At 38.3% G+C, this 26,291-nt stretch overlaps 6 protein-coding genes and 1 pseudogene across 7 annotated transcripts; 1 reads left to right on the top strand and 6 right to left on the bottom strand.

Moving 5' to 3' along the window:
- Nucleotides 1-4,240: 4,240 nt before the first annotated feature.
- On the bottom strand, nt 4,241-7,041 carry LOC104708807 (uncharacterized). The gene has a single exon (XM_010425434.2). The coding sequence runs from the start codon at nt 6,195-6,197 to the stop codon at nt 4,416-4,418; it is 1,782 nt and encodes a 593-aa protein (XP_010423736.2). The 5' UTR covers nt 6,198-7,041; the 3' UTR covers nt 4,241-4,415.
- Nucleotides 7,042-7,639: 598 nt separating this feature from the next.
- Nucleotides 7,640-10,065, bottom strand: LOC109126031 (uncharacterized). The gene has a single exon (XM_019229079.2). It carries the CDS (start codon nt 9,562-9,564, stop codon nt 8,074-8,076), a length of 1,491 nt encoding a protein of 496 aa, XP_019084624.1. The 5' UTR covers nt 9,565-10,065; the 3' UTR covers nt 7,640-8,073.
- Nucleotides 10,066-12,927: 2,862 nt separating this feature from the next.
- LOC104708809 (indole-3-acetic acid-induced protein ARG7-like) lies at nt 12,928-13,564 on the top strand. The gene has a single exon (XM_010425435.2). It carries the CDS (start codon nt 13,033-13,035, stop codon nt 13,372-13,374), a length of 342 nt encoding a protein of 113 aa, XP_010423737.1. The 5' UTR covers nt 12,928-13,032; the 3' UTR covers nt 13,375-13,564.
- A 30-nt stretch (nt 13,565-13,594) lies between these two features.
- LOC104708808 (adenosine kinase 2-like) lies at nt 13,595-16,399 on the bottom strand. Of its 2 annotated transcripts, none has more exons than XM_087460873.1 (11): nt 16,174-16,399; nt 15,818-15,871; nt 15,532-15,578; nt 15,393-15,424; nt 15,183-15,284; nt 14,874-15,018; nt 14,691-14,788; nt 14,525-14,595; nt 14,371-14,437; nt 14,085-14,268; nt 13,595-13,862 (listed from the first exon to the last, which is right to left on the bottom strand). In XM_087460873.1, coding segments are annotated over exons 2-9 (561 nt in total). In that variant the 5' UTR covers nt 15,820-15,871; nt 16,174-16,399; the 3' UTR covers nt 13,595-13,862; nt 14,085-14,268; nt 14,371-14,373. The 2 variants fall into 2 exon arrangements, with proteins under 2 accessions (XP_087316999.1, XP_087316998.1); XM_087460872.1 differs by having other exon boundaries at nt 16,116-16,328.
- Nucleotides 13,720-14,332, bottom strand: LOC147940578 (adenosine kinase 2 pseudogene; annotated as a pseudogene).
- Nucleotides 16,400-16,745: 346 nt separating the features above from the next.
- On the bottom strand, nt 16,746-19,507 carry LOC104708810 (isocitrate dehydrogenase [NAD] catalytic subunit 5, mitochondrial). Its single transcript, XM_019229010.2, has 7 exons — nt 18,689-19,507; nt 18,270-18,590; nt 18,023-18,184; nt 17,833-17,907; nt 17,557-17,666; nt 17,402-17,474; nt 16,746-17,041 (listed from the first exon to the last, which is right to left on the bottom strand). Exons 1-7 carry the CDS (start codon nt 18,878-18,880, stop codon nt 16,850-16,852), a joined length of 1,125 nt encoding a protein of 374 aa, XP_019084555.2. The 5' UTR covers nt 18,881-19,507; the 3' UTR covers nt 16,746-16,849.
- A 132-nt stretch (nt 19,508-19,639) lies between these two features.
- Nucleotides 19,640-25,789, bottom strand: LOC104708811 (ethylene-insensitive protein 2). The gene is made up of 9 exons (XM_010425439.3): nt 25,446-25,789; nt 24,728-24,857; nt 24,168-24,637; nt 23,974-24,060; nt 23,765-23,875; nt 23,464-23,676; nt 23,196-23,381; nt 20,409-23,084; nt 19,640-20,325 (listed from the first exon to the last, which is right to left on the bottom strand). Exons 3-9 carry the CDS (start codon nt 24,417-24,419, stop codon nt 19,948-19,950), a joined length of 3,903 nt encoding a protein of 1,300 aa, XP_010423741.1. The 5' UTR covers nt 24,420-24,637; nt 24,728-24,857; nt 25,446-25,789; the 3' UTR covers nt 19,640-19,947.
- Nucleotides 25,790-26,291: the final 502 nt, after the last annotated feature.

Below are 26,291 nucleotides of genomic sequence, written 5' to 3' on the forward strand. Positions count from 1 at the left end.
AGCATCAATTTCATCTGCAACTACAAACCGCCAATTTTCATCAAGAATGGCCTCATTATAAGTCTTTGGTTTGTGGCCGGAAGTAATAGCAAATAAAAAGGCTTGATATGTCTCTGAAAATTGCAAACTTGAGACATAGTTATCAATGGGATATGGTGTGATGGAAGGCGGGGGCGTGTGGATCAGAGAGGTGACATAATCAGCTAATTTGACAGGCGGTTGTTTCTTGCGGTGACCGAACCCGGGTTGTTCCGGTGCCGGAGGTTGAGCTTGAGATGAAGACGAGGATGCAATGTTACCCTGCGAGGAGTCTAGTGGTGCGAGTGTGTCAGATGTGAGTGGAGAAGTATCATTAGTGGTGTCCTTGGTGAGCTCAGTCGACGGCGACGAAAGTTGTTCGATGGGAGTTGAAGTAGAGGTAGGTGGTATAACAGATGGAGCAACATATACTGCTTCTGTAAGAACAGCAAGTGGAGCCGGTGATGAAGAAGACGTACCAGGATCATCGATGTCATCAGGACATTGTAACGCAGCGGAGTCTTCAAGAGGGACAGGTGAGGGCATAGAGGAAACAAACAGGGGAGAACTAGTATCATCATCAACGAATGGAAAAATTGTTTCACGGAAAACAACGTCGCGAGAAACAGAGACAACACTGGTCTCAAGATTATAGACACGCCACCCCTTTTTCCCGAAGGATAGCCAATGAAGATCGATTTTGTTCCCCGGTCTGCAAATTTATCCCCTCCGTGTTTCTGGTTATGAACATAGCATAAACAACCGAACAAACGTATATGAGTCATCGGTGGTGGACGATTATAGATAAGCTCAAAAGGAGTTTTGCCATGAATAATTTGCGAGGGAGTACGATTGATCAGATATCCTGCAGTGAGCGCACAGTAACCCCAAAACTCAATGGGAAAATTTGCGTGAAAACAAAGGGCACGAGCAACATTTAGAATGTGATGATGTTTGCGCTCAACTCTTCCGTTTTGTTGTGGTGTGCCGACACATGAAGTTTCGTGAATGATGCCATGTTGAGCAAAAAAATCTTTTAGACAAATAAACTCGGTCTTCACTTGAGTGGAGAATTGTCGTTCAACGAGAGCCAAAAAATTCTTAAGATGTGTGGGGGCTTCTTGCTTTGAAGGTAACAAATATATCCAAACCGCACGTGAATAATCATCGAGAAAAGTGAGAAAATACCGAGAACCACAAATAGTCGAAGTACGATATGGTCCCCAAAGATCACAATGAATAAGTTCAAAAGCAACACTCGTCTTATTATAAGTCAAAGGAAAAGATTCTCGGGTTTGTTTTGCTCATATACAAACATCACATTGCTTTGAATCAAATTTATTTTTAGAATCCAAAAACGGCAACAAATCTAAAGCGGTAAAAGAGGGATGGCCCAACCGAGAATGCCAAACTTCAGGAGATTGTAAATCCACATGATGAATAGCTACAACAACGTCCACTCCTCGAAAAAAATAAAGACCTTGTTGTTCTTCACCCGCACCAATCAGCGTTTTTGTGATGCGATCCTGAATAATACACAGCCGATCAATTATCTTAAATACACAACCATGCTCTCTAGTCAACTGAGAAACTGAGATAAGATGGCACTTCAACTCGTCAACAAAAAACACATTGTGAAGACTTAAGGAAGGACCAAACACCACACGGCCAAGTTTTGTAGACATAGTGAAACGGCCTTCAGGTAATTTGATAAGAATGGGTGACATATCTCGGACATCAACCAAAAAATCAAGAGAACCGGTCATATGGTTAGATGCACTTGTATCGATAATCCATGATTCTAAAAAATACATGCCAGTGAGAGGAGGAGGGAAACGAGATTCTTTTCAGCAAGGATGTTCTGTAGTATTTGCGAATCATCATTGCTCAAACCGCTGAGTCCAGTGCGGTCTGCTGATGTCAAAAGAGAACTGTGGGTCGAAGCAGCGGAATGAAAAAGAGGGGTCTCCGTAACGAGTGGTGTAGCGACGGTGTTGACATGAGCAGAGGTTGACCCTTTGCCAAACATGTAGCCAACAGACGTCGTCGTAACACCACGACCAGATCCTCCGGAGGAGGACATTCCGTTGTTACCGCCAGGCTTCGGGCGTAGAGATTTGTCGGTCGACCACTCTGGATAGCCTATTTTCTTGAAGCAGTTTTCACCAAGGTGACCGGTACGTCCGCACACACTACAGAGCAGGGAACCTTTGTTGACATAAGGTTTTCTTGGTGGATTGGTTTGAACGACAAAACTCACACCATCTGGTCGATCTTCATGTGCTCGACCTTAAGACTTGGATTCCTCATCTTGAATCAAAATGTTATATGCTTCTTCGAGACTTGGTTGAGGTACTCGAGAAAGCAGAGATGATTTGACAACTCCATATAGTGTGTCGTCGAGACCCATGAGAAATTGGTGCAGCTTGTCTTCCTCACGTTCTCTTCGTACTTCTTCTATTGTTTTAGCCTTTTGGTAATCTGCAAGACTACCCCATAGCTTAGTGAGTATGCCATAGTAAGATGCAATAGGAAGCCCTTTTTGTCTGCAGTTTGCCAATTCGGTCTTCAAACGTTGAACCCGCTGACCGTTCTTCACACCAAAACGTTTCTGAACATGAGTCCAGAGTTCATGAGAATTATTAATGTGAGATAGCGAGGAGGAAAGTCTTTCTTCAATAGTGAGTTTAATCCATGAAACCACAAGAGCGTTATTAGCTATCCAATCTTCAAAATCAGCATCGTCGTCCAGCGGCTGTGGGATGGATCCATCAGCAAAGCCAAAAAATTTCCTGGCTTGTAGAGCTAATCGAAGATTATTTGCCCATTCATCGTAGTTTTGACCACGCAACAGCGGTTTGGAGATCAAGGTGTCAGGATTGTCACCAGAGGTTAAATCATAGGGAGATATGGTGCGGCGAGATTCAACACGGGGTTGGGTTGGTGTGGTCGTGAGAGCCGCTGACGTAGAAGGAGAAGTCATAGAAAAAGAACAGAGAGAATTTTTGAGAAAAACAGAGAGGGTTTGTTTGAGGTTCTAAATCACAAGATCGAACACAATAAAACCTTTTTGTAGTTTTAGGTTTTATGGCTTTGATACCATGTCAAGAAACCTTTGTGTTTGTATTAATCTTGTTTCTTAGGTTGTAAGTTACATTGTGCAGAGTATATATATATGCCATGATCTCGAGTACAAAGGGTGACCTAATCGTATATGAGACCGACATTAGCTTAGATGGGCTATACAGCCCAATAGTTGTTTCACACGGAGAAGACATGCTCATTCTTCAGGGAGCACATAATCACATTTCATGCATATGTAAGCTTTACCATCATATAGAGGAGCTATGCACGCTTGACAATATTTTTTTCCATCATGCCATATTTTGATATTTTCATCAAGTCGCATGGGATGTTCTGGATGACTAAAATGTAATATAATCCCATTACTTATCTCCTCAAACGACGATTTAATACTTTCCTCGTCTTCTTCCGGTTAACCTTCAAGCTCTTTTCCGTCCCATATTGCTCCTATTCTTAGCTCTGACGTCGCGCATTGTGTATGCACAACATAAATGCAATCGTTTTTCAAGCAAGTATATACCCCATAATTTTTGCCAATTATTTTGCGACAAACACCGCAAGCCATAATTTCTCCAAACGAAAGAGAAAAAACAAAAGAAAGACGGTGTTTGTGACGAGATATTTTTATGACTTGTGGCAAGTAGATGCACCTTCTATGAACCATGAAATCGCAAAGAAGACATACGAAGATGAGATACTTGTTATCACCTCTACAAACATCGCACATTAAATTGGATTTTCTAGGGAAGTAATATAGGGTATGCTCATGCCTTTTTTATATAGTTTATGAATGGCGGTTTTGTAGCACAAACGGGATCCAAACTAAAATGACAAATATTGCAATATTAAATTAAGCATAAGGAATAACTAGAAATTAGGCATTGGCATTCCAGCATAGTGGGATGTTCACAGCTTACGTGAAGCTGAAGAGAATGTTTAGGATGATAAGGAGATTTGAACACAGAGGGAGACTCGACACATTCTCTGTCAGGTGAATGAGGCTATCACCACTCTCAATGAAAGCACCAATTGATAGAACTGGATTTGGTTCTCTCAAGGAAGTAACAGAATTGAGATGAGAAGTAGAAGAAAGAGATGAGGAATCAGAAGAAATGGAAGGAGAAAGGAGAAGAACAAGAGAGAGAAAAATTATTTGTTGTTGATCTTTTTTGATAATCGTTTACAGAGAGAACTAAGCGACTTAAATACAAAGAGACTAGACTTAAACCATAAGCCTTGGACGAGGCCCACAATGGCCCAATAATCTGATCCGAGTCCTAACAATACTCCCACCATGAAGAACCAACTTGTCCTCAAGGTGGAAGGAAGTCAAACTCATGATAGGTGATCTTAGACTTGCTAGTGAAGATCACACTTGACTCCTTTTGCTTCATTCCTCCATCAGCAACTTGTACTATCAACATGGACTGGTTTTCCGATGATGCAACCAACCTTGAAACAAACGGCTTCGGTAACATGCAGCGCTTAGGAACCTTGTCTTGCCTTTTTGAGGAAAGAGCAGCCACCAGCAAAGTTTGTCTTTCACTCGTCTCAGAGCCTAAGTATGTGTGCTCTCTAATATGTCCACCAATTGTGATCCACCATGATGTGAAAAGGAAAAACAATGCATACTCCACTTGATTTTCCATGCCTTGAATTTCATTAGGTGCCTTTGACTGTGCTGGGACCAACATGTCACCACCAAAAGGATCTGGTGGCCTTGGAGAGTGAGACACTTCATCGATGGGGATTTTCAGCTTAGTACGGCCTGAAAAGGTTCCAGTAAACTCGCCCTTCATAGCAATCATGAACTTGGACCATTCTATAGTTTCCACTTCTATGTTTATCTCGGGCCATATTCTTGTAGTATTCTGCTCAATCTTCTTCTCCTTGTAAGCATTGTGTTCTTGATATTTCTCAACCTCATCTCCATAAGCCAATATTTTATCAGATTTTTGAATTGATAAAATTGTCGCTAGTAACATCTCCCTCATGTCTTGATCATTAAAATCACTGAAACTTGGAGCATCCTTAGTATATTTTGTGCTTAGCTTCATCTCTTGACATTCACCACTCACCATATGTTTCTGTTTTGAGTCATTAACACCTTTTACACTCATACCATTACTCACTCCTTTTAAAACAATATTGTCCTCAAGATAGCAATCAACCGCCATTCCTCCGTTGCTTCTATACTCATCTTGATCATTTTCACTCCTCATCTTCACTCTTCTAGTACTTTGCTTCAGCTCTTCATCATTATCATAAAGACTAATCCAGCCTTTTATGTCTTGTCTTTGCATTAGCTTCACAGTTGGATCAGCGTGGTAATTTTTCTCGAGCCATTCCCATTGAACTCGATTAACTAGTAAGATGAACTCTCCAGGCTCCCACACTCGATTTGCCAGAGAAATTTCAGAAAGTCGTTCCCTTGTCACAGTCATAATTATTTCCTTTCTATGCTCACTCTCTAATCCTTGCATTGTATTAATCATCCAAGTGATAGCATAAACCGTACTAAAAATCTTAGAGATCGACACTCGCCTTTGAAAAGAACAATGGTTTGGAAACAAGTCATGACTTGCCTGCATTTTCAGACCTACAACCAGCAGCTCCATAACATAAGCCTTGCATCTGACAAGTTCAGCAAAGAGAATTTCCAGCAGAGAACCTTTCTCATAGCTCTTCTTAAACCATGACCATTCCTTACTCTGTAACCTATGATGTGTGATCAGAAACTTCTGATTCTTAGAACTATGGTGCGCCAAGATATAAAATCCTAGTTTTGCTTCAAGCTTCCTATTGTGAGCGTCGAACCAGACCAATAACTTCAGTACATTACCCATTCTATACTTTTGAAATTCTTTGCACCACTCTCTCAGAACTCCTAACCACATGAATCCACCTGGTTTCCAAATATAATTAGCAAGTACAAGGTTGTAATGTAGTGTATTGTCCATACCAGATTGAATTGCTGAAGTCAGAACTTCATCATGATGGCATTGTCGATCCTGAGACGTCACTTGTAGTTCCTTAACCATACCAATGATGTCATGAAAACCGCTTTCGTGAGATCTCCGCCGCTTCATCAACATTCTATCCCCATCGTTTAAGATCGCTAACCAGTCCTTGAGAACTTGTTCAGCTAAAATTTCTCCATGGATCTTTCACACAACAAAAATCCCATCACTTCTTTCCTTCGCTGTAGTGAGAAAATTTCCTGCACTTTTAAGTAAACTCAATCCACTACCCTTTTGTGTAACCATCAGATTGTTATCCCCCTTGTAACACTCTTCTAAACAGTTTCCAGAAACATGTTTAGCTATAACTCCACTAAACTCACATACTTCCTTGGCCAGAAGAGACTCCAAGGATTCTTTGCCAACTGTGATTATAGAATGGGTGTGGGATATCACACCATCATCACTCACAGACAACCGATTCAGAGGAGGAAATGAGAATGTGTGAGAGTTGTTTTTCTCCTTTTTCTTTGCAACCACCCATGAGTAATGCTTCGATCTGAATGAGACTATCACCACTCGATATCTATCAATTTGTCACATTCAATGAGGCTATCAATACAAAAATAGTAGGTTGTACCGATGGTGTTGATATTACAAGCCCCACAACATCCTTTTCTTCCTTCAGAGAATTGTATGTTTGCTACAGTAGTTTCTCTATTGTTGCACCCAATAAGAGGGAGAAGATGGTGAGAATGTGAAGACTCATCATCTTCACCTTTATCATTAGAAATATAATAGGGATTATCAACTATGAGACGAGATGCCACTCGAACCACGAAACTTTGAATTGTTATGTTTTTTGTTCGTACGGCAGGGCGTAGGAGACGAGAAGGAAGAGAATGGTTGATGAAGTCCATTAATGTTATGTGATCCAAAGAATTTAAATGGTCAGAAATTTTGAGAGACTTGGTCCAGATGATACGAGTAGATAACTAGGCTAATCCATGAAATATATATACAATATATAAGACCACTTGATGCTAATTTTTGATGACAAGAAAGCATCTCATGCTAATTAAGCATAAACAATATAATCTATATTCTACAGTTCAAACTTGATCACGCAAAGTACTAATACTATGCTTTTCTATTTGTTTTTTCGTTTGTTTTAAGAAACAATTCTTAGTGTGTCCTCTCTTAATTTTAAACCCACGGCTACACTACCATTTTCTAATTCGAGATTACTTTTTCCAACCCGGTATATATAGTATAGAATACATGCCTACAATGGTACTAAAACATGGTTACATTAATTTCGTGAATAATCCTCTACAGTGCCTACAAATTTTGTTAGCTTTTTTGAAAAGATTTTGTGTCGAAAGCATTAGAAATGAAAAAAAATACAATGGTTAAAGAGAAATTTGATTTATATCATTGGATTTTAAAGAATGTTTGAGTGAATGAAAATATTTTGATTCCGCCGAGTTCATAAATGGTAACGTAATCAAACATAAAAGAATGGAAAGTTCCTTCTTCTATATTATCAATTAAAAATAGGAAATCACTCAAACAAATAATCAAACATAAAAGAATGGAAATTTAAAATGTTACCGTTACAGATAATTATACAGTACCCGTTACAACTTACAACAATCATATAATTATATAGTGTATTTCTTTTTTTCTATTATATTTTTTACTGCCTAACAATTTATGTGATGGGACTTGCGTCATACGTCTAATTTGCTCTTTTAATTAGAGAGAGAGAGATCACTGAAACCCTGTCGTTTCGTTTGGATGAAAAGAGAGTTTGGTTAAACGTTGAAGAACTGCTTTCAGAATAAGAAATTTCTATGAAGACCCAAACATTTCTGTTTTTTATCTTTGCCTCACGTGCCAAATTATTTATAGATTTATTTAAGTTAATCTTAACATATTTCTACAAAGCCAAACAATTTCCTTTTATTACAAGTAAATGAGAGTAGGAGTACTTTCCTATTTATTTGATCTACTCACTTGCACTGCACATATCTAAATCAAAGCTTCTTCTTCTTCTTGGACTCATTATAAATGTGTTTGATTGAACAATATATATCTCCAGAAGTACTGCTATAAACATCATTTTATATTTGCAACGTCCTTGGCATCCCATGCAGATGGGTCGAGTGAAAGCACTGTTTTTAACAATATTGAACTCCTCTCCTTGTACCGTAACTCTTGAACCAGGATTCATATATAAATCCTCCCCAAAGCAGCATTTAACATGGAGTGCGACTTCACATTTTTCGCATCTATAGAATCCGCTTCTTGAATCTCCTCTTAGAATTATTTCTTCCTCACAAAGATCACACGAGAAGTCTCCCTTTGCATCTTCTTCATATGAACCCTCAGAAATATCGGACGAGGACATGTAGTCTACATAACTGAATCCTCTATATGAAAAAGTGAGTAAATGTTCATCGTTCAAGTATCTCACCTTATATGGAAACCCCGCGCAACGAAAACACAAGAGAAAGCCGCAACGATCGCACGTTAACGTTTCTCTTAGATTACCACAAATCGAACATGTATCTGTTGATGAGTTAAATAACAAGGGATGCATATGCAAATGATGATCGTACGGCTCAGATATAGAAGCACATCGTACGTCTAAACTGAACTTGTTACCATCAACATTGTAACACACATATTTGAAACCGCATGATTTAACATTGCAATACTGACATTGTTTGATTTGGGTAAAACTTGGTTCCAGAGTAAGTAAATGGGCATGTAAGGCATGTTGTTTCACACGAGGAAGATATGCACATGCTTCATGGAAAACATAATCACATTTGACGCATGTATATGATTTACCATCATATAGAGGAAGTATGCAGGCTTGACAATATTTTTCTTCACCGCACCATCTTTTTACATCTTCGTCAAGTCGCATGAGATGTTTTGGATGACTAAAATGTAGTATAATACCATCACGTATTTCCTCAAATGGCGGCTTAATATTCTCATCGTCTTCTTCGGGTTCTCCTTCAAGCTCCTTTATGTCCCATATTATTCCTCTTGTGCGACTTGTGGCACAATTAGTATGCACACCATAAATGCAGCCCTTTGTCATGCAAGTATATGCCCCATACTTTGTGTCAATATCTTTGCGACAAACTCCGCAAGCCCATTCTCTAAACGAAAGAGAAGAAGCAAAAGAAAGACGGTGTTTGTGAAGAGATATTTTTATGACTTGAGGTAAGTAGATGCACTTTTTATGAACAATGAAATCGCAATGAAGACATACAAAGATGAAATACTTGTAATCCTCCCCACAAACAACACACATTAACTTGGATTTTCTGGTAAAGTAGTATAGTGTATGCTCATGTCTTTTTGGATGGTTTATAAATGTTGGTTTTGTCGCACAAACCGGATCCAAAGTAAAATTACAAATAGAGCAATGATAAAATAAGGATCCACATGTTGCGAAATGGGATACACATTCCAGCACCATGTAATAATCCTTTTAAGTATATGTGAAGTTAGAGAGAATGTTTAGGATGATAAGGAGATTTGAACACAGTGGGGGACTCGACACATTCTTTGTGGTACCATTTGTCACATTTAGTACAAAAGTAGTAGGTTGTGCCGCTTGCACTATTTCGACAAGCCCCACATTGTGCTTCTTCTTCCTCAGATAATTGTATGTTTGTTACAGTTTCTCTATTGTTGCACCCAATAAGAGGGAGAAGATGGTGAGAATGTGAAGACTCGCCATCTTTGTCAATTGTCATTAAAAATATAATAGGAACTATCGACTTTGGGACCTGCCCTACCAAACTGACAACGTTGGCTTTTTAGGTTTTCGGTTCGTACGACAGGGCATACAAGACGAGGAAGAAGAGAATGGTTGATGGGATCCATGAATGCTATGTGCTCTACAGAATAAGATGGTTAAAAAAAATTGAGAGACTTGGTCCAGATGATATGATTGGAAATGAGTATATAACTAGGCTATAAGCCATGATAGATATATATATATATATATATATATATGTAAAAGACGGTGAACCATTGGATGCCAATAATGACACGCTAGGAAGCATCTCATGCCAAGTATTACAATCTATTTACATCTCAAACTTGATCACGCAAAGTACTAAAACTATGTTTTTCTGTTTGGTTTTAGTTCCTTTTAAGAAACATTCTTATTTAGCGTACGTCGTCCCACTTCGAAAATATAGTGTTTAGGAAACAAACTAAATATTCTTTTCTTAATTGGTGTGTATCATTTTCTCTTTACTTAAGCCTACAGACTACCATTTTATTTATTCGATACTACTTTTTCCAATCCGATGTAGTTTAGAATCCCTAAAATAATAGGTTGTAAAAATGGATTTGTGATTAAATATTTTACAGTGCCTACAAATTTTGTTACAGAGTAATATATAGTTGCACATCTTATATCGATCATCGAATCTGCGAGTCACACAATTTTTGTTAGTGTTGAATGTTTTTGTGTGTTCGAATTGAAGGACTACTTGATCGTTCAAAAGAAGAAATATGATATCACAAGAAAGGAGCTGAACAAGTCACATGGACAATATATTTTTTCTCAATGGAAATAATTAAACAAAAATGTACCCTCAGGAGCTGTGAAAACAAAAACAAAAAAAATCACATTCTTATATTTGGCCGTTTGGTTTTTATACACAAGTGAGTTTTAAAGTAAAGCTACGCTACAAAGCGAAATAAATATCGGACGGTGAAAGTAAGTTATAATGTACAATACACTATATATCTAAGTAGATTTACTGAGAAATTTTGTAGGTTTCTGGTTCCAATTAAATTTCACGTGGATAGCAGGACGTGCTATATCAAACGGCTAGGAATGAATCTACTCTTTTCTGATCCAAAGGCTAATAATCTCTCGTTTCCTTAAAGAGAGACACTGAAGCAATGGGATGAAGCACCGGCCTGTCTCTCTGGGGGGAATGAATCGGTCGTCTCGGAATCTCCAACACAAACAAGATAAAAATAAGAAAACCTTACTACGTTTAGTTAAGTCGTCGAAATATAAAATCTCAAGCGTACGTATTTATTACTATTGTCTTATTATCAACTACGTCTAAAAGGTTTCACATGACGCGAATACAATGCTAATTCTTCTTTAAATCAGTATTACATAAATGATTCATGTCACTTATGTAGTGTATTAGATCTTCTTTCAATTTTGATATAGCTAGGATTCCAAAGTAATGTTTATGCGCAAGTGTAAGATATCCACTTTATTAATTTCTTGAAAAGTAAACATATGGTCGACCACCCAAGACATAATATTGAATCCCTAATGAATAAAAAGAATATATAATGGTTGACAGCATTTTAGCACAATTAGAACATATGCTTACGTATGATGGCATGATGAATACAAATATACTAGGTGTACCGTACAGTACGTTAAGATTTTGGTAATCACCAGTAGGCAGTAGTGACACATCAAATTAAAATGATGATTTCATCCAGCATCAGAATCGGTGTGTGCGTATATTAGATGATATATAAATGAACTAATCTGTTGTTTGACAAAAAAAAGTATATATATAAATGATCACTAATCAGACTAATTATTGATGATATTTAAAGAACGTGTTTTGATTTTGGTAAATCATCAGTTACAGATCACGTACAATGGATATAGATAATATACTATAGTACTTTGTCTTAGTGTAAAAATATGTGAGTTACATTATACATATCGCGACGTATGGTACGTAAGTGGAATTGCACTTTGTCCAAGAATCTTATCCCATTTATCTCATCTCTTTTTTAAATAATCTTATCTTTCTCCAAATCATTTTAATCAAACCGTGGGGTCCTCTATTTTTCACAACTTGAACAAAAATGTCTCTCCTTGACTCCTATGTATATGAATCAAAATATAATTCCTTATAAATTTTAGTTCTTCACTAAGTAATTCCTGCGTTAGTAAAATACACCGAGTTATATGAAATCATAAGTAAAAAAATCAATTGAAAATGAAAAGAATGATATCATTTATCCTATTTCTAACAATTTCTCTATTTTCAATTGCTGGCCACTATATCTTTTATATATTACCTTATGTTCAGTCTCATTCTAAACAAGTTTTAGGGACCAATGGATCCATAAATTAGTGGATTTGAAAACAAGAAGAAAAAAACTAACAATAAGCTAAACTGCTAAAGTGATTCCACCACTAACCGACCAATTGTTTTTTTTATATATAAGACCATTCTTAGTCAGTTAATTGTGTTGAAATAATTAAAGAGAGATATATAAACCTTTTTCAAAAAACAAAAGCGTAAAATACATCGTTTACGGTCTGTGCGCACCTCTAAATGCGCAATATAGTTGAGTGCCAATGTGCATGCCATGCCGATAAAGAGTCTTTTAATTTGTTGTGTTCATGAAAAAAATTAAAGAAACAAAATGAATCAATGATTAAAGCTAAAGCTCCCATTGGGGGAGCTAGGGAAGATGCATGTTCGTACGATTTCGTTATGTCGTACGTACAGCTTGGCCGTAGTTGACCCCCAAAAAAAATAATAATAATAACAATAATAATACATAGAGTATTGTTCTTTTCATTTCCAGTAAATGTCATTTCAAAAACAAATTGATAATGACGTTCCACATATTTAGTTAATATATTTTCTTTTGTAATATATATGTATTGAATAGAATGTAGTATATATTGTTTTTCATGATAACAAATGTAGATCATGTATTATTGTGAAGACGACATGGTCCAAAAAAATTCATTACCCATACCTCTATTCATGTATATATACGTTAAAATAGATATATAGTGGACCTATGTTTGTGACTTGGTGTATAAATACACAAGTACGACACTAGTACTTCTCTACATTCTATCTCACACTAACCCCCAGAAACGTCTCTCTCTCTTTCTTTTTCTCTCTCCATCTCTCTCATAAACATGATGAAGAAGAGCAAGCTGATCACTAAGGCATGGAAGCAAATGTCAAGCAGAGTCTCCAAACATCGCGACGCCACGGGAAAGCCTAAGGATCAATATCATATACCACATGACGTACCAAAGGGACACCTAGTGGTGTACGTAGGCAAAGAAGAGGAAAGTTACAAGAGATTCGTAATAAAGATCACGTTGATTCACGATCCCATCTTCAGGGCTTTGCTTGATCAATCAAAAGATGAAGCTTACGACGATTTCACTTCCGGAGATTCCAAGCTTTGTATTTCTTGTGACGAAACTCTCTTCCTTGAGGTCATCCGTTGTGCTTCTCCTCGTTATTCTTGACGAGTCTTTGATTCAAAAAGAGGGTTCTCCGGACTTCAAACGTTTAGGGTTTTTGATAATTAATGTGAGAGGATCCATTTGAGGTGATATGTGTAGAAATAATGAAGAATGTTGTGAAATGAGCAAGTTTTAGGTAGTAGCTGATAGAAGATTATATCTTCTCATCAAAACCTTCATTGATTTAGCTTGACTTGTCTCAACCTATGGTAGTAATATCAAATGATCAAAATAATCATGATATTAAAATGCTAAAAAGTACACTCAAACAATAATCGTAGGAGTTTTTGTTGAATCAAAGGTTGTTTTATTTGGAAAATGTCACAAAACTGAGGAAAACCCGATCATTTAGTTGAAGTCGGGCTTCTCGGGGTAAGTGCAGCCAGATCTTTGGATCACCACGTTCGATGCATAGCATCCAGCCTTCACGCATTCCTCAATTGATTTCTCTTTCACCAACTGTGACATGAATCCTCCCACAAATGCATCACCTGTATGAGAGATCAACAAAAATAGCCGTTAATTTATTGGTATTGGTTCTGTCTATGACAGAGAGGAACATGTTTTGTAATTAGTCTCGAGGAGAAAATTCGTTTAAAATGCTAAAGGATCAGCTTATTCTATGGTCATATCAGTTTCTATCTAGTAAACGAAGCCTACAGGCTACAGTTGAATGTATTACAACTCGTCTTTCGATTTATCAAAATTAGTACCTGCACCGTTGGTGTCAACAAGCTTCTCCTTTGGTAGAGGGATGACTGGATATTTCTTCACCTTTCCATCTTCAGCAACAACCACAGGATCTGCGCCCTGTGTAATCACAGTGGTCCTCTTGTATGTTCCTGTGGCCTTGGGAAGCTGTGAAATCTTGATGGCTATTTGTTCGACATCTTCTGTCTATATATTAAAAAAGAAAGATAAAAATGGTTAAATATTATATCTGTTATACAACACTAAACATTCTGCTGAATTTTAGTCGTGCAAGAGAAATTGTCTAACCTCTCAGCCGTGAACTTTGGAGAAGGTTCTTGCCTCTGTTTCATTGCCGAAAACAAAGTCCATGTATCTGTACGAGAAATATAGGGTGCCTTTCAGTACATTTACGCAATCATAAAATCTGCAATGGATAAAAAGATAAGGGATGGCGGCTTACGGCAAGAACTTCTCCTGCACATCTTTGAAGAATTCACAGATGAATGGAGCAGAGAGGTTCATTGTGAACACCTGAAGGATAGGTGATTCCAACGGGGCTGTTAATAAGCAAATAAAAGATTCTGCTGTAACAGGGTCTCATGAAATGGAGGACCATGTCTTATTACCTTGTTGTTTGCAGCAGCATGCTCAGATACCAACTGAATGGATTCAGGCGATACTGTGAAGAAGAATCCAGCAATGTAGTAAAACTTGGCCTTCTCAACTACCCAAAACATATTCAATCACAGATATCAGATCATGAATACAGAACTGTAAAACGGGAAGAAACGATGGGAAAAGAAGATTACCCAAAGCCCAGTTTTCAGGCTTCTTAAGGTGATCAACCTTGTAGCAGTTTGCAGCTGAAAGATTCGCAATAAGAGACCTTTCTCCACCAACAACACAGACACCGCAAGTTCCATTAGGTGCTGACTCATCTTCATAATAGTGAACCTGATTATATAAAAAAAAGGACTTTGATTACAGATTCTTAATTCAGTTTCAAATAATATAACATCATACTATCCTCAAAGGCAAACAAAGCATCATCAGCTGTGCATACAACTAAAACAAACAAAACATGAAAACCAGAGAAGATTCAGGAAACTCGGGCTTACATTGACACCAGCGGCTGTAGCATCCTTCTTCATAGCCTCTCCATATTTGTCCTTTCCAATGGAACCCATGTAACTGGTTGCACCAGGAGTTTGAAGCATCCACTGTAGCCACAAGCAAGTTAAAAAAAAAAAAAAAACCTTGATTTTTAACATTGGTTACTTTTAACTCCAAAAAAAAAAAGAGCAAGAAGAAGGAAAGAGAATATATACCTGAGCAACTTTGATTGAGTTCTGAGTAGCACCTAGAGAAAGAAACGAAACATGAAGAAGAGATCACAATCTTGTCAACGCATACAGGCTAATTAAAAGAAGGTTACAGGATCGTCAAACAGCGCAAAAGATGAAATACCTCCGACAATGTATTCAACATTGAACTTGCTACTCATCTCATCATACCTTTAAATAAAAAGTGAAGGCCATTCATTATTAACCATAAAAGATAAAACAAACAGGGATGAAAATATATATTCCTAAAACTGTCCAGGGCTTTGTGAAGCATTGAATCAGTCTCTCTACTTAAATTGATAAATATAACATGATCATCGTTCCTGATTAGTGATGATGATTACAATGCCTAATGTCACAACAAATCAGAGAGAGATACCAAAAGAAGCAGAGCATGAATGAATACGTACATGGGTAAATGTTTTTCCTCAGCGAGAATCGCATTGTTCAACTTGATGTCGTACCTGTCGTCGTCACACGATTACAAAAGAAAGAACATCAATAACAGTAATAATAATAATAAAAAAAAAAAAAAGAAGAATCGCACACAAATCACAGAGTTTTATGCTCTACTGAAGAGAAGAATCAAACAAAAAGACCTAGATTCATACTAAAAGTCCAGGAAAGAAGATTGCGATACGAATACGAAACATAAAAAGGAAAAAGGAGGGATCTGAGAGTTTTTTTTTTTCTTTTTATATATTTTACTTGGTGAGAAATTCGTCGTCGACGACGGCAGAGATATCGAGGAGCGGGTTACCCATACCGAGAAGGATTCCATCGTAGTTAGAAGACGAAGCCATAATGAAACGATGAAGTTAAGAGATTTTGAGAGAGGTTTTAGGTTTTATTAAGATTCAGATCTGCGATTGGTTGGCCGGCAAGTTTAGTGTGAGAAGAAGCGTCTTTAGTTTTATTAATTATAATCATCATCATTGGTGCAACAGTACTATTCTCTTTCAGTTTTGTTTCTTTTCTTTTCCTTAAACTATAATTAGTTACAATAAACTCTCTCTCTTTCTGTCAGTGGACCAACTAATTTATGTCATTTTATTGAAATAAAATACAACTTCTTACCTTTTTCTTCAGGTCAAAAAGACTATCAAAAGTTTTGATAGATTTTTAACAAGTTTAACAAGACTCTAAACAAGCAATCATAATAACAAAACTCTTCTGATGATGGATTCAGAGAAACATCAATTTTTTCCTGTGTAATCTTTTGCCTTATGGCAGAGAGAACTTAAAAAGACGTTTTCAAGGAGAAACAAACAACTTCACAAGTAATAAAACTCAGGAAGAGCCGTTTTTCTCTCTTTTTTATTTTTCCTTTTATTCTAATCGTAAATAAAAGAGGAATGAAAAACAAACAAGAATTCGAGGCTCTATAAAAAGCCCTCCAAAGAAGAAGAAGATTCCATAAAGAATTGGACTTTACGATGTGTTCAGAGATGATCACAGATTGCCTTTGTGAATTCCGTTGTGGTCGAGCTACCTCCAAGATCCGCGGTTCTGTATTTTCCCTCCGCTATCGTGTTGATGATTGCACTGTGGATTTGTTCTGCTTGTTCGTTCAGCTTCAGATGACGCAACATCATCACTCCACTCAGAAGCAGCGCCGTTGGGTTCGCCAAGTTCTAACATCACCCCCAAACAAAATTATAAAATAAAGGGTGACAACCAATTCAAAAATCATATATCAAGTCTCATCTGAAATTAAGTTCAATATTGGATTGATAAAGCTTTATATACACGTAAATGACCCAGTCTGTAATGAGACTAAGCAACTGACTAGCTACCAAGAAAAAGAAAAAACATCAAAGTGGGGGATGAGGACTCTTATATCTGTAGAGGTTTAATTATTATACTTGGTCTCACAATAAGAGTTTGAATTGAGTTCACTTAACTGTTGAAAGTTTACTTGCTTTGTAGTTGTAGCAGTTATAATATCTGAGAATATGATGAAATTGGAATGATTTATTGCTTCAAGTACTAACCTTTCCAGCGATATCAGGTGCAGAACCGTGAACTGCCTCAGCAAGGGCTACACCATCTTCTCCGATATTACAACTGCGTCAAAGATCACAAGGCCTTTAGCTCACAATCACACTAAATAACACTATTATTCAAGATGAAGCAACCGATGTTTCACCTTGGGGTCAACCCTAGTCCTCCAACCAATCCGGCACACAGGTCGCTGATGATGTCTCCGTACAGGTTAGGCATCACCAAGACATCAAAAAGTGCTGGGTTTTTCACAAGCTGCAGGCATCTCAATATTATCAGTCACATATTCCACATTAAAGCAGTGGGGAACACCGAACTCAGATACAAGTTGTTAAGAACTCTTAACTTCTAAATTCTATAAGATAATCCCGACTACTACGTTAATTAATGAAAAAACGGTAAATTTGGTATCATAGCTTACCATCATACAACAGTTGTCAATAACAACCTCCTCGTAAGTTATCTCAGGGTATTTCTCAGCAACCTCACGACAACACTGAAAAACAGGAAAAGAATTAAACATTTGTCTCAAAACAAACGGTAAGCAAAACCTAGCAGACATAATAATCATTGCTTTGATCTGCATTATGGAGTTATAAAAATGGACAGACCTTGAGGAAAAGACCGTCAGTTTTCTGCATAATGTTGGCTTTGTGGATAGCAGAAACTCTCTCTCTTCCATGAGTCTTGGCATAGAGAAAAGCATACTCTGCAACTCTCAAACTCGCCTGACGGGTAATGATTTTAAGACTTTCCACCACACCTCTAACGACCTATCATGAGTCAGGAGAAAACAAAACAATTGTCAGAAACACCAATCTGAAATGTTCTATGGATAGAGACACAACAAAACAAAACCTGATGTTCAAGGCCACTGTATTCTCCTTCAGTGTTTTCTCTGATAGTAATGAGATCAACATCGTCGTAACGAGTTTTATAACCAGGAAGACTGTAACAAGGTCTAACATTGGCATATAGATTAAGCTCTTTCCTAAGAGTCAGGTTCAAAGAACGGTGACCTTTCCCAATTGGAGTAGCCATTGGACCTTTCAAACCAACTTTGTTTCTACGCACAGACTCGAGACTATCCCAGGTCAAGAAACTCTGTGTTCTGGGATCTATCTCAGTCCCAACATAGTGTTCTTCCCACTCTATTGGCACACCAGCTGTTGTAAACACCTGGATCATTACAAAAACTATCAACGAAATTGCCGAATTCTCACAAATCACAATTCTCTCGTAACTAGAATTTTTTTACAAAATTAGGGATGAGGAACCTTTTTGACAGATTCAGCGATCTCGGGACCGATCCCATCGCCAGGGAAGAGAGTTGCGGTGATCGGAGTGGAGGAGGAGCAGAAAGCCCTAGCGACGGAAGTAGCCGCACCTGAGCTAGAGTTCACAGCACCAAGGATCTGAGTCGATCGGTTACCGATCAGCCGTCGCGCGAGATTTGCTGCCATGGTCATATCGCTGCTTCAAGCACCAAAAGGACGCAGCAAATGGAAAAATTATTATTATTCGATAGAGAGAGAGAGAGAGAGAGAGAGAGAGAGAGAGAGAGAGAGGACTTTTCTGCGTTGTGACAAAAGTTGTAAAGAAGAAGCGAATATTTCCTTCTTCCGTAAAAACGCCGCGTAGTTTCTAAAGTCGCATTAGGTTAGTACTCAAAGTTAAACGACACAAAGTGAGTACGTCAAAATACAAACGGAACGAACTGTTTTTTTAAAAGCTCAGGCCCAGTAAAGAGTATTGTTTATTTAGTATCGGGCCCAATAACAGTCTAACACAAACCACAGATGTATACTACTAAAGATGTTTACGTAATTATTACGTCATCATACATTACATGTACACACACAACCGATTTATGCTAAACCTCCGGTGGCTTCCCCGTAGCTTTATGGGGCGGTGCAGGTGCCGGTAAACCAGCCAACGGCGGTCCATACATGCCTTCTCGCCGGCCGATTTTTCTTCCGATGAGATAAAAAGTGATAGCGACGATCAAAAGGAGAAGAATCGCCGGAAACGATATGTAGATCACATAACCCATTTGCTGGTTTACTCTGCTGGAGCGATTTTACTTTCTTTTTTTCTTTGGTTCCCCCACGAAGATGAAGAAGGATTTGAGAAACCAGAAGACGATTCGAGAAGACAGACTGATATGGACACGTGTCAGCAACCTAGCGTCGATGTGTCTGCTACGTAATGAGATCCGGTTTAGGAGATTTTAACAATTCAAACTGACGATTTTTTTTTTAATGATCGACTCCGCATCAAATTACACAAACCGGATACGGTTTGTAGCTATGGTCCTCCTATGATGATATGTATATAAACATAACATTACAACCAAATTAAGAGAGGGAAAAAAAAAACGAAAATTTCTGAAGCAACAAAATCCTTTTTTTTTTTCTTTTTCTTAATACACAATTAACAAAGCAGAGGAGAGGAGCAATCAAAAGCAAGGGTTTTGATTCTTCGGCTTCCCGCTCTAACGTCTCTTTTGATCATGAGATTCTCACAATGTGCTTCTTCAACCCAATGATCCGTACGCAGTCAAGTTCTTTCTTGAACCGGGTCCATCCTGATTCATACCTATGGGTTTATTCGATAACCGACGTTTATACCGCTTCAAAACTGAAGCCAGATTTTCTTTTCCCTTTGGGAAAGCCACGTCTCCTGCAGCTGTACCGGTCCGGCCTTTCCTACATGAGATTGCCATTTCAACGTCTTTGATCAGATCAAGAAGTGTGACTGCGGTTGTGCATTTTCCTTTGGCCGGTTTTGCAGCCGGAGGTAACATCCCGTTCGCTGAAGGCGGGCTCGCTCTCTGGTGGCTCGCAGGAATCTGAAGGCAAAAGCACGGTGTCATCGGTGTCCGCAGCTTTGAGAACGCTGGATCAATTACTCCCTGTGTTGAATCCATACATCATGTCAAAACATAATAAGCTTTGGTTTCGAACTGCAAAAGTGTGGTTTTTTATCTTTGTTTACCTGAAGGCGGTTGAGAACGTAAGTGTACTTTCCCCAGAGCTCAGGCCGGCTCTCCATGAGAGACAAGTCAAGAACACGGTGGATGCACCAAACTCCAAAGCTCACAATCAAATCAGCTCTCCATACGCAACCATCTCCACAATTAGGAACCGATGAAATCAGTGGCTCACCCATGTGACCCACCTGATTTATTTCTCGAGTTTCAGCTTCATAGATAAACTTCTCTCGTGCAGCTACCCGGTCAATCAGTTCTTCATCAACTCCATCGCTTTGTCCAAACAACCACTCGGATCCTTCCAGTTTAATAAGCTTTAGAATACAGTGCCTGAATGACTGAAGAAGCTTAGCCTCTGCATCAACAGTAGAGGAAGAGTTGTTGTCTATATTTATCGGATTCGATCTATTCCTGAGCTCCTCACCAACAGCACCAGTCCTCTCCGCTACGCCAAACTGCTCAAAGGGCTGTCTAGACCAAAGTGATCCGGTCCCTGTTGTTGATGCATTCTGTGGCAAAGTGTAGGTATCTCTGTAGCCTCCTCCTCTTGATTGAGACATGTCATCATAAGCAGAGGGTACTCCAACCCGTGACCCCATATTAGAATACGATGATGATTCACTGCTTAATCGACCATAAGACGTGCCATACCCTCCTCCTCCTCCACTGGACGGATCCCAGTATCCGCTCTTGTTGTTCGGCAAATGCATGTTTCTCGCCGACATAGACAATCCTGAGATATCTGGCATGCTACTATACTTCTTCTCATTGGCTACTGCTACACCAACAGTATCGGTATTTCCAGAAGATGGAACACCATAATAAGATCTATCAGATTGCCGTGATATGCTTCTAGACCCAGCAAAATTTTCAAATCCAGGAGCTGGTCCAGGGGTTAGACCATTATGGGACTTCTGTTTTAAGGCTAACGCAAGTTGCTGTGTATAGCTCATTGTACCAAGCGTCATAGATCTCGACGTTGGGATCTCTCCACGGGATTGTAAAGCTTCAAGCCTTTCTTTTGACAAATTGTCAACAAATGACTTAATCTGATATCCGTGAACTGTAGCTGGTTGTTGGTGTTCCCAACCCTCAGAAGATGATGGAGCACGCAAGCTAGAGTATCTTCTCTCACTCAATTCATAAGCATTATTATTAGTGGTGTTACCATATGCACCCAACATCTGAATACGGTTGACCAACGGTGACGGTGACGGTGACGACCCTCTTTGTAATCCATACAACGAATCGATACTTCCTGGAGTCCTTTGCTGCTTCAGTGAATCATATAAATTTGAAGTCATTTGTGAGTCCAATCCCTTTGCAGTTGGAGACATGCAATATCCACTACTCATGTCTTTTCCAAAAGAATCTGCTTTCATAGAAGAGGCTGACTTTTGATCAGCGCCAAACAACTGATCTATTTTCTTTGCCCTGGCTTCAGCAACTAATTGGCCATGAAAATCATATAAATGTCCCCAAAACTCATCAAGGATCGCAGATAAGTGGCGCCGGGCAGCACGCCCCAAACCTTGCAACCGTGAAAGGCTTCCAGTCCCACTTCCCCCTTCCCCACTTAAGCTGCGGAACGAAGGCGGACCATCAGATCCAACAGTATAGTTGCTTGCAGGAGCAGCTTTCGTAGCTTCTTCTGATTCCCATGAAACCCCTTCAACATCCTTTTCAATGAACTTGCTGTTATTTTCCATGCTAACAGTCTTCTCCACAGGACTTATCGGTTCAATCTTCACCATCTTTGTTTCAACAACCAAATCCTTATCAGTTACCTCATTAACCACCGTTGACTGCAATACAGACTGTTCTTTTACATCAGGGTCTTCCCCAAGTTTACTTACTTGAGAGGCAGAGAATTTTACGTCTAACTCGCTTTCCTCTAGAGGACTTGAACGAATTTCTTGATCCGTCATTAGAATGTTCTCTGGCAAATCATAGACAGAACTAGTGACAGACGTAGTATCCAACTGATCCTTTACCCTGCTTTCCAGCCGCACTATTGATTCGTCTTCATTACGCCTTGTTTCGCTTCTTTCAATTATTTCCTCTTCATGAACAGAAGGATAAGATAAAGCATTTTGAACATCCATGTTCCATACTTGGGTTTCTACTCTGTTACTCGCAGATTTCAGCGGCGTAGCTGCAAGCCAGAGCATCATGCATAAGGATGCACATGACGATACAAGCAGAGTGGTGTACTGAACCGAGGTGCCCATTACGGTATTCCATCTTAAACCACTAGCCCAGTCACTGCTTCCAAATACCATCTCAACAACAAAAACAATATTCAAACCGAGAAACCCCAAAAACGTTGTAAGTGCGAGGAACTCGCCAACTTGAGGGATCTTATGGACACCCATGATTTGTCTCGACGAAGCAATGCGGAACAGCGGTATGACAGAACAAGGAAGCATCATCGCCACCAGGACCTGAGTGAATATAAGTAACTGATATATTCCGTCTGCACCAGATGTCCACACACAATAAAGGGCAGGAGCAACTGCAAGAATTCTGATTGTAGCACGATGAAGCCAACCGGGTATTTCTATCTTTAGGAAGTCATGCAGAACGACCTCTCCACCGAAAGTCCAAGCTAGTGCTGTAATTTGACTAGAGAAGAACAGGAGCATCAAAAAGCCCACTGGAATGAGCGGACTCACAAATACCTGCGCTCAACAATCAAGAACAAAATAATTATGATCACGAGATAATTCTGAAACTGTCTGCCTAAAAATGTATTATAGACTAATACGAAGCATAAACCCGTTAGAACAAACCTGCTCCATTAGTGACATGGCATCGTGAAAAGTCAGTACCACAAGGCCAGTACTGTGGAACACACTGGCTGCTGCATTCATCAATACATAATTTACAAGTGAAAGTCCGCTGAAGACACCAAAGATGGCGAACAAATGGTCTTGACACAAGCTGCTCTTGTCGACATCTGACGAAGATGTGCTTTCCTGCAATAGAGGAGTTCACTGCTTAGTATAATTATTGCTACTTAATAGAAAAGAGAGATACAGAGAAAGAGAAAAAAGGTACCCCAGCAAAATAAGAATGGATATAAAAATTGTGAGGGACGATGCTTGCTCCAAGAAGACCCATCAGTGCAAATGCACTCTCTCCATTTAACCGAATTAACACTCCGTTCATAGAGAATGGGATCTCAGACTGACTCAGCAAGACACCAGAGACATAGAGAAGTAAAACAAAGCCTGCCGAGCAAATGGATACTGTATTTGCCATACCATTTTCCTGTAAAAATTGTATGCATGTCAGTTAATTTCCGATAATGCTATTCCAAGAACACGAAGAAATAGAAAAGGCATGAAACCAGTCATACAAGGAAAGAGGCGAAAACAGGAAATAAAAATGCATCGATGGCGGCCAAGAACACTCCAGTGGATAACTCCACTCCAAACAAAAGGTTAAGTGCATGTGCAACTCCCACAACCTGTTTTTAATAGGAAAGCCTCAAATCAGAAAAACTGAAAATTTCCCATCAAACATAAATAAATAAAAAATAGAAGGAAAAAGACTGTAAGTAACTACCATGGTAAGGTCGAGCAGAATTGCTGAGAACTCCGCCTGAATGCCCAAGAACATGCACGTCCACTTGTCATATTCTTCATTGCAGATCTGTACAAGTAAAAAACATTAGAATGTTACAAAAATAGAGAAGGTGGTTAGCAGAAAAAAACAGTGTAGCTAAAAGCTTCGAGATCAGAGAAAGGGGAACAAAATACCTGAGCTAAATGTTTACCAGTAACAACGCTTATTCGGGCAGCTATATACTGGCACAAGATGGCGGCAAAATTGAAGAGCAGAGTAATAGCCACTAAGTCATACCCAAAACGAGCACCTCCTTCGATATTTGCAACCCATTTGCCAGGATCAATATAACCGACAGAAACCAAAAGAACAGGAAGTAGCGGAGGAACCATTCTCTGGATGAACCCTAGCTGAGGAGGTCTCACATTCACAATTTCAGCTTCCATCCTACTAAATCTATCTGATAGATATATATATAATTTACTCAAGAGTAGGAGGATTAAAAGGTCAACTCTACAGATCCAATCGTCGTAGAATTCACAGACTCAACCATAAACACATTCCCCCTTGATTCCTTCAAAAGCTCACCAGCTAGGCTGTCGAATAAAAAGCCAATCTAGGCTGTCGTCTTGTATTACAGGTATGTACAGTCTTTACCTACTAGCTGAAGTTTCCTCAAGTAACCAACAAATGAAGTTTGTTAAGTTAAAAGGACCAGAGGTTTACACAGCAGCTTTCAAGGAGGAGATCTTACAAAACATGAGAGCTAAGTTGGTGCAAAAGGAGGAAGCCCTAACAGAGCAACCAAGAACAGAACACAGACTTCCATATGCTTAACCAAGTACGGATGTTATGTCCTAACCATTCGAATCAGCTTTTTAAACCTGTAAAAAAATTAATGGTGGACCAAAAAAAAAAAATTCAGATGACAAAAAAGAATTGATCTTTGGGATAAGCTTTTTAAAAAAAAAATAGAAATTCAAAACTTTAATTGAAGCTAAAAGAATCGTAACGCTGACGAAAAGCAACAAAAAAAAAAATGCAAAGATCCCGTATGATCTACGCATTCAGATCTTCAAGAGAGTTTAAAAAAAAAAAAAAAAAGGTCAACCCACAAACAAGTACAGTAAAAAAAAACAGAAAAAGCTAAAATCTCACAGTTAAAAACAAAACCCAGATGAGAGGAGAAACTTGAACAATCTTCTTTTTCGCAAAACAGAGACTCAGAGAGAGGGATAGAGAGATCTAAGCTGAAACTCGAATTCGATCATTATTATAAAAAAAAAAAAAAAAAAAAAAAAGCTGAAAACGAACAGAGATGTGTTTTAAAAAAAAACTCCCATTTGCACAAAATCCGAGGCAAAAAGCTACAGAAACCCATGGAAGTCCCGTAAAATAAAGCCCCCAGCCAGAAGAGAAAGAAAAAAAGACTACATAAGAAACAGAGAATTAGGGTTTTTGAAGATGGTGACCTGTGAAATCGCTACGATCGCAAAGTTTGACCTAATTAAGTATCAAATCAAGTGAGAGAGGTCTAGAAACGGATCTTCAAGAGAGAAATAAAACTCTAATCAAAGGCCACGAGAGATAGAAGAAAAGGAGAGAGGAAAGAGAGAAAGAAGAAGAGCTCAGTTCCCATCCAAAGGAGAAAGAGAGAGATAAACAAAAAAAAAAAGAAGATCCAAAAAAAAAAATCAATTTATATTACATACACATTATTTTTTTGTATCTATAGGTTCTGAAAGGTTATGGGTGCTCGTGCCACCTTCAAAAGAGAGAGAAGCGAGAGAGAACAATTAAAAGATACATAAATGTTATTAAAAAAAAGGTAATATTCTTTTTTTCTTATAGCTTGAAAAAACGTCTTCTTAATTAAATTTTTTTCAGGTTTTAAACTTAATCTTTAGATTAGTTTAATATACTTAATTTAAAACTAATCGTAGTTTTAGATTCCAAGATAAGTGGACTAGAAGAGCATTATTATTAGTATTTTAAAAATAATTCTGGACCCGTCCTTCTTCCTCATTGCATAGGTAATAATAATACCAGCATCAAAAAAATTATAATAATACCTTTCTTTTTAAAAAAAAAAACACATCAATTATATAATGCACTTTTTTTTTGCCCAATCTACTTTTTAATTTTAATAGCTCAGACTCAAGCGCATCATAAAATAAATACTATAAACCACCATACAATTGTTAGCTTTAGCGACTAAATTGAGTGAGGAGATACTGAAGAGAGTTTTGATCGTATTTACTTGATTTTGTGAAATGAGAAATGTTAGCTGAATTATTTCTCTTTTTACTCTCAACTTT

The sequence above is a fragment of the Camelina sativa genome, chromosome 8 (assembly GCF_030686135.1).
Source record: "Camelina sativa cultivar CO46 ecotype springtype chromosome 8, ASM3068613v1".
Lineage (NCBI taxonomy): Eukaryota > Viridiplantae > Streptophyta > Magnoliopsida > Brassicales > Brassicaceae > Camelina > Camelina sativa.

Coding starts and splice junctions, on each gene's coding strand:
- LOC104708807 (XM_010425434.2), bottom strand. CDS start 6,197: ATGTTGATGAAGCGGCGGAGATCTCACGAAAGCGGTTTTCATGACATC.
- LOC109126031 (XM_019229079.2), bottom strand. CDS start 9,564: ATGGTGCTGGAATGTGTATCCCATTTCGCAACATGTGGATCCTTATTT.
- LOC104708809 (XM_010425435.2), top strand. CDS start 13,033: ATGATGAAGAAGAGCAAGCTGATCACTAAGGCATGGAAGCAAATGTCA.
- LOC104708808 (XM_087460872.1), bottom strand. CDS start 16,210: ATGGCTTCGTCTTCTAACTACGATGGAATCCTTCTCGGTATGGGTAAC. Junction 15,872..16,115: donor GACGACGAATTTCTCACCAA/GTAAAATATATA, acceptor TGACGACGACAG/GTACGACATCAAGTTGAACA. Junction 15,019..15,182: donor CTACAGCCGCTGGTGTCAAT/GTAAGCCCGAGT, acceptor TTATATAATCAG/GTTCACTATTATGAAGATGA.
- LOC104708810 (XM_019229010.2), bottom strand. CDS start 18,880: ATGACCATGGCAGCAAATCTCGCGCGACGGCTGATCGGTAACCGATCG. Junction 18,591..18,688: donor TCGCTGAATCTGTCAAAAAG/GTTCCTCATCCC, acceptor GTAATGATCCAG/GTGTTTACAACAGCTGGTGT. Junction 18,185..18,269: donor ACAGTGGCCTTGAACATCAG/GTTTTGTTTTGT, acceptor GACTCATGATAG/GTCGTTAGAGGTGTGGTGGA.
- LOC104708811 (XM_010425439.3), bottom strand. CDS start 24,419: ATGGAAGCTGAAATTGTGAATGTGAGACCTCCTCAGCTAGGGTTCATC. Junction 23,677..23,764: donor CTGTTTTCGCCTCTTTCCTT/GTATGACTGGTT, acceptor CAATTTTTACAG/GAAAATGGTATGGCAAATAC. Junction 23,085..23,195: donor CCATGTCACTAATGGAGCAG/GTTTGTTCTAAC, acceptor TGTTGAGCGCAG/GTATTTGTGAGTCCGCTCAT.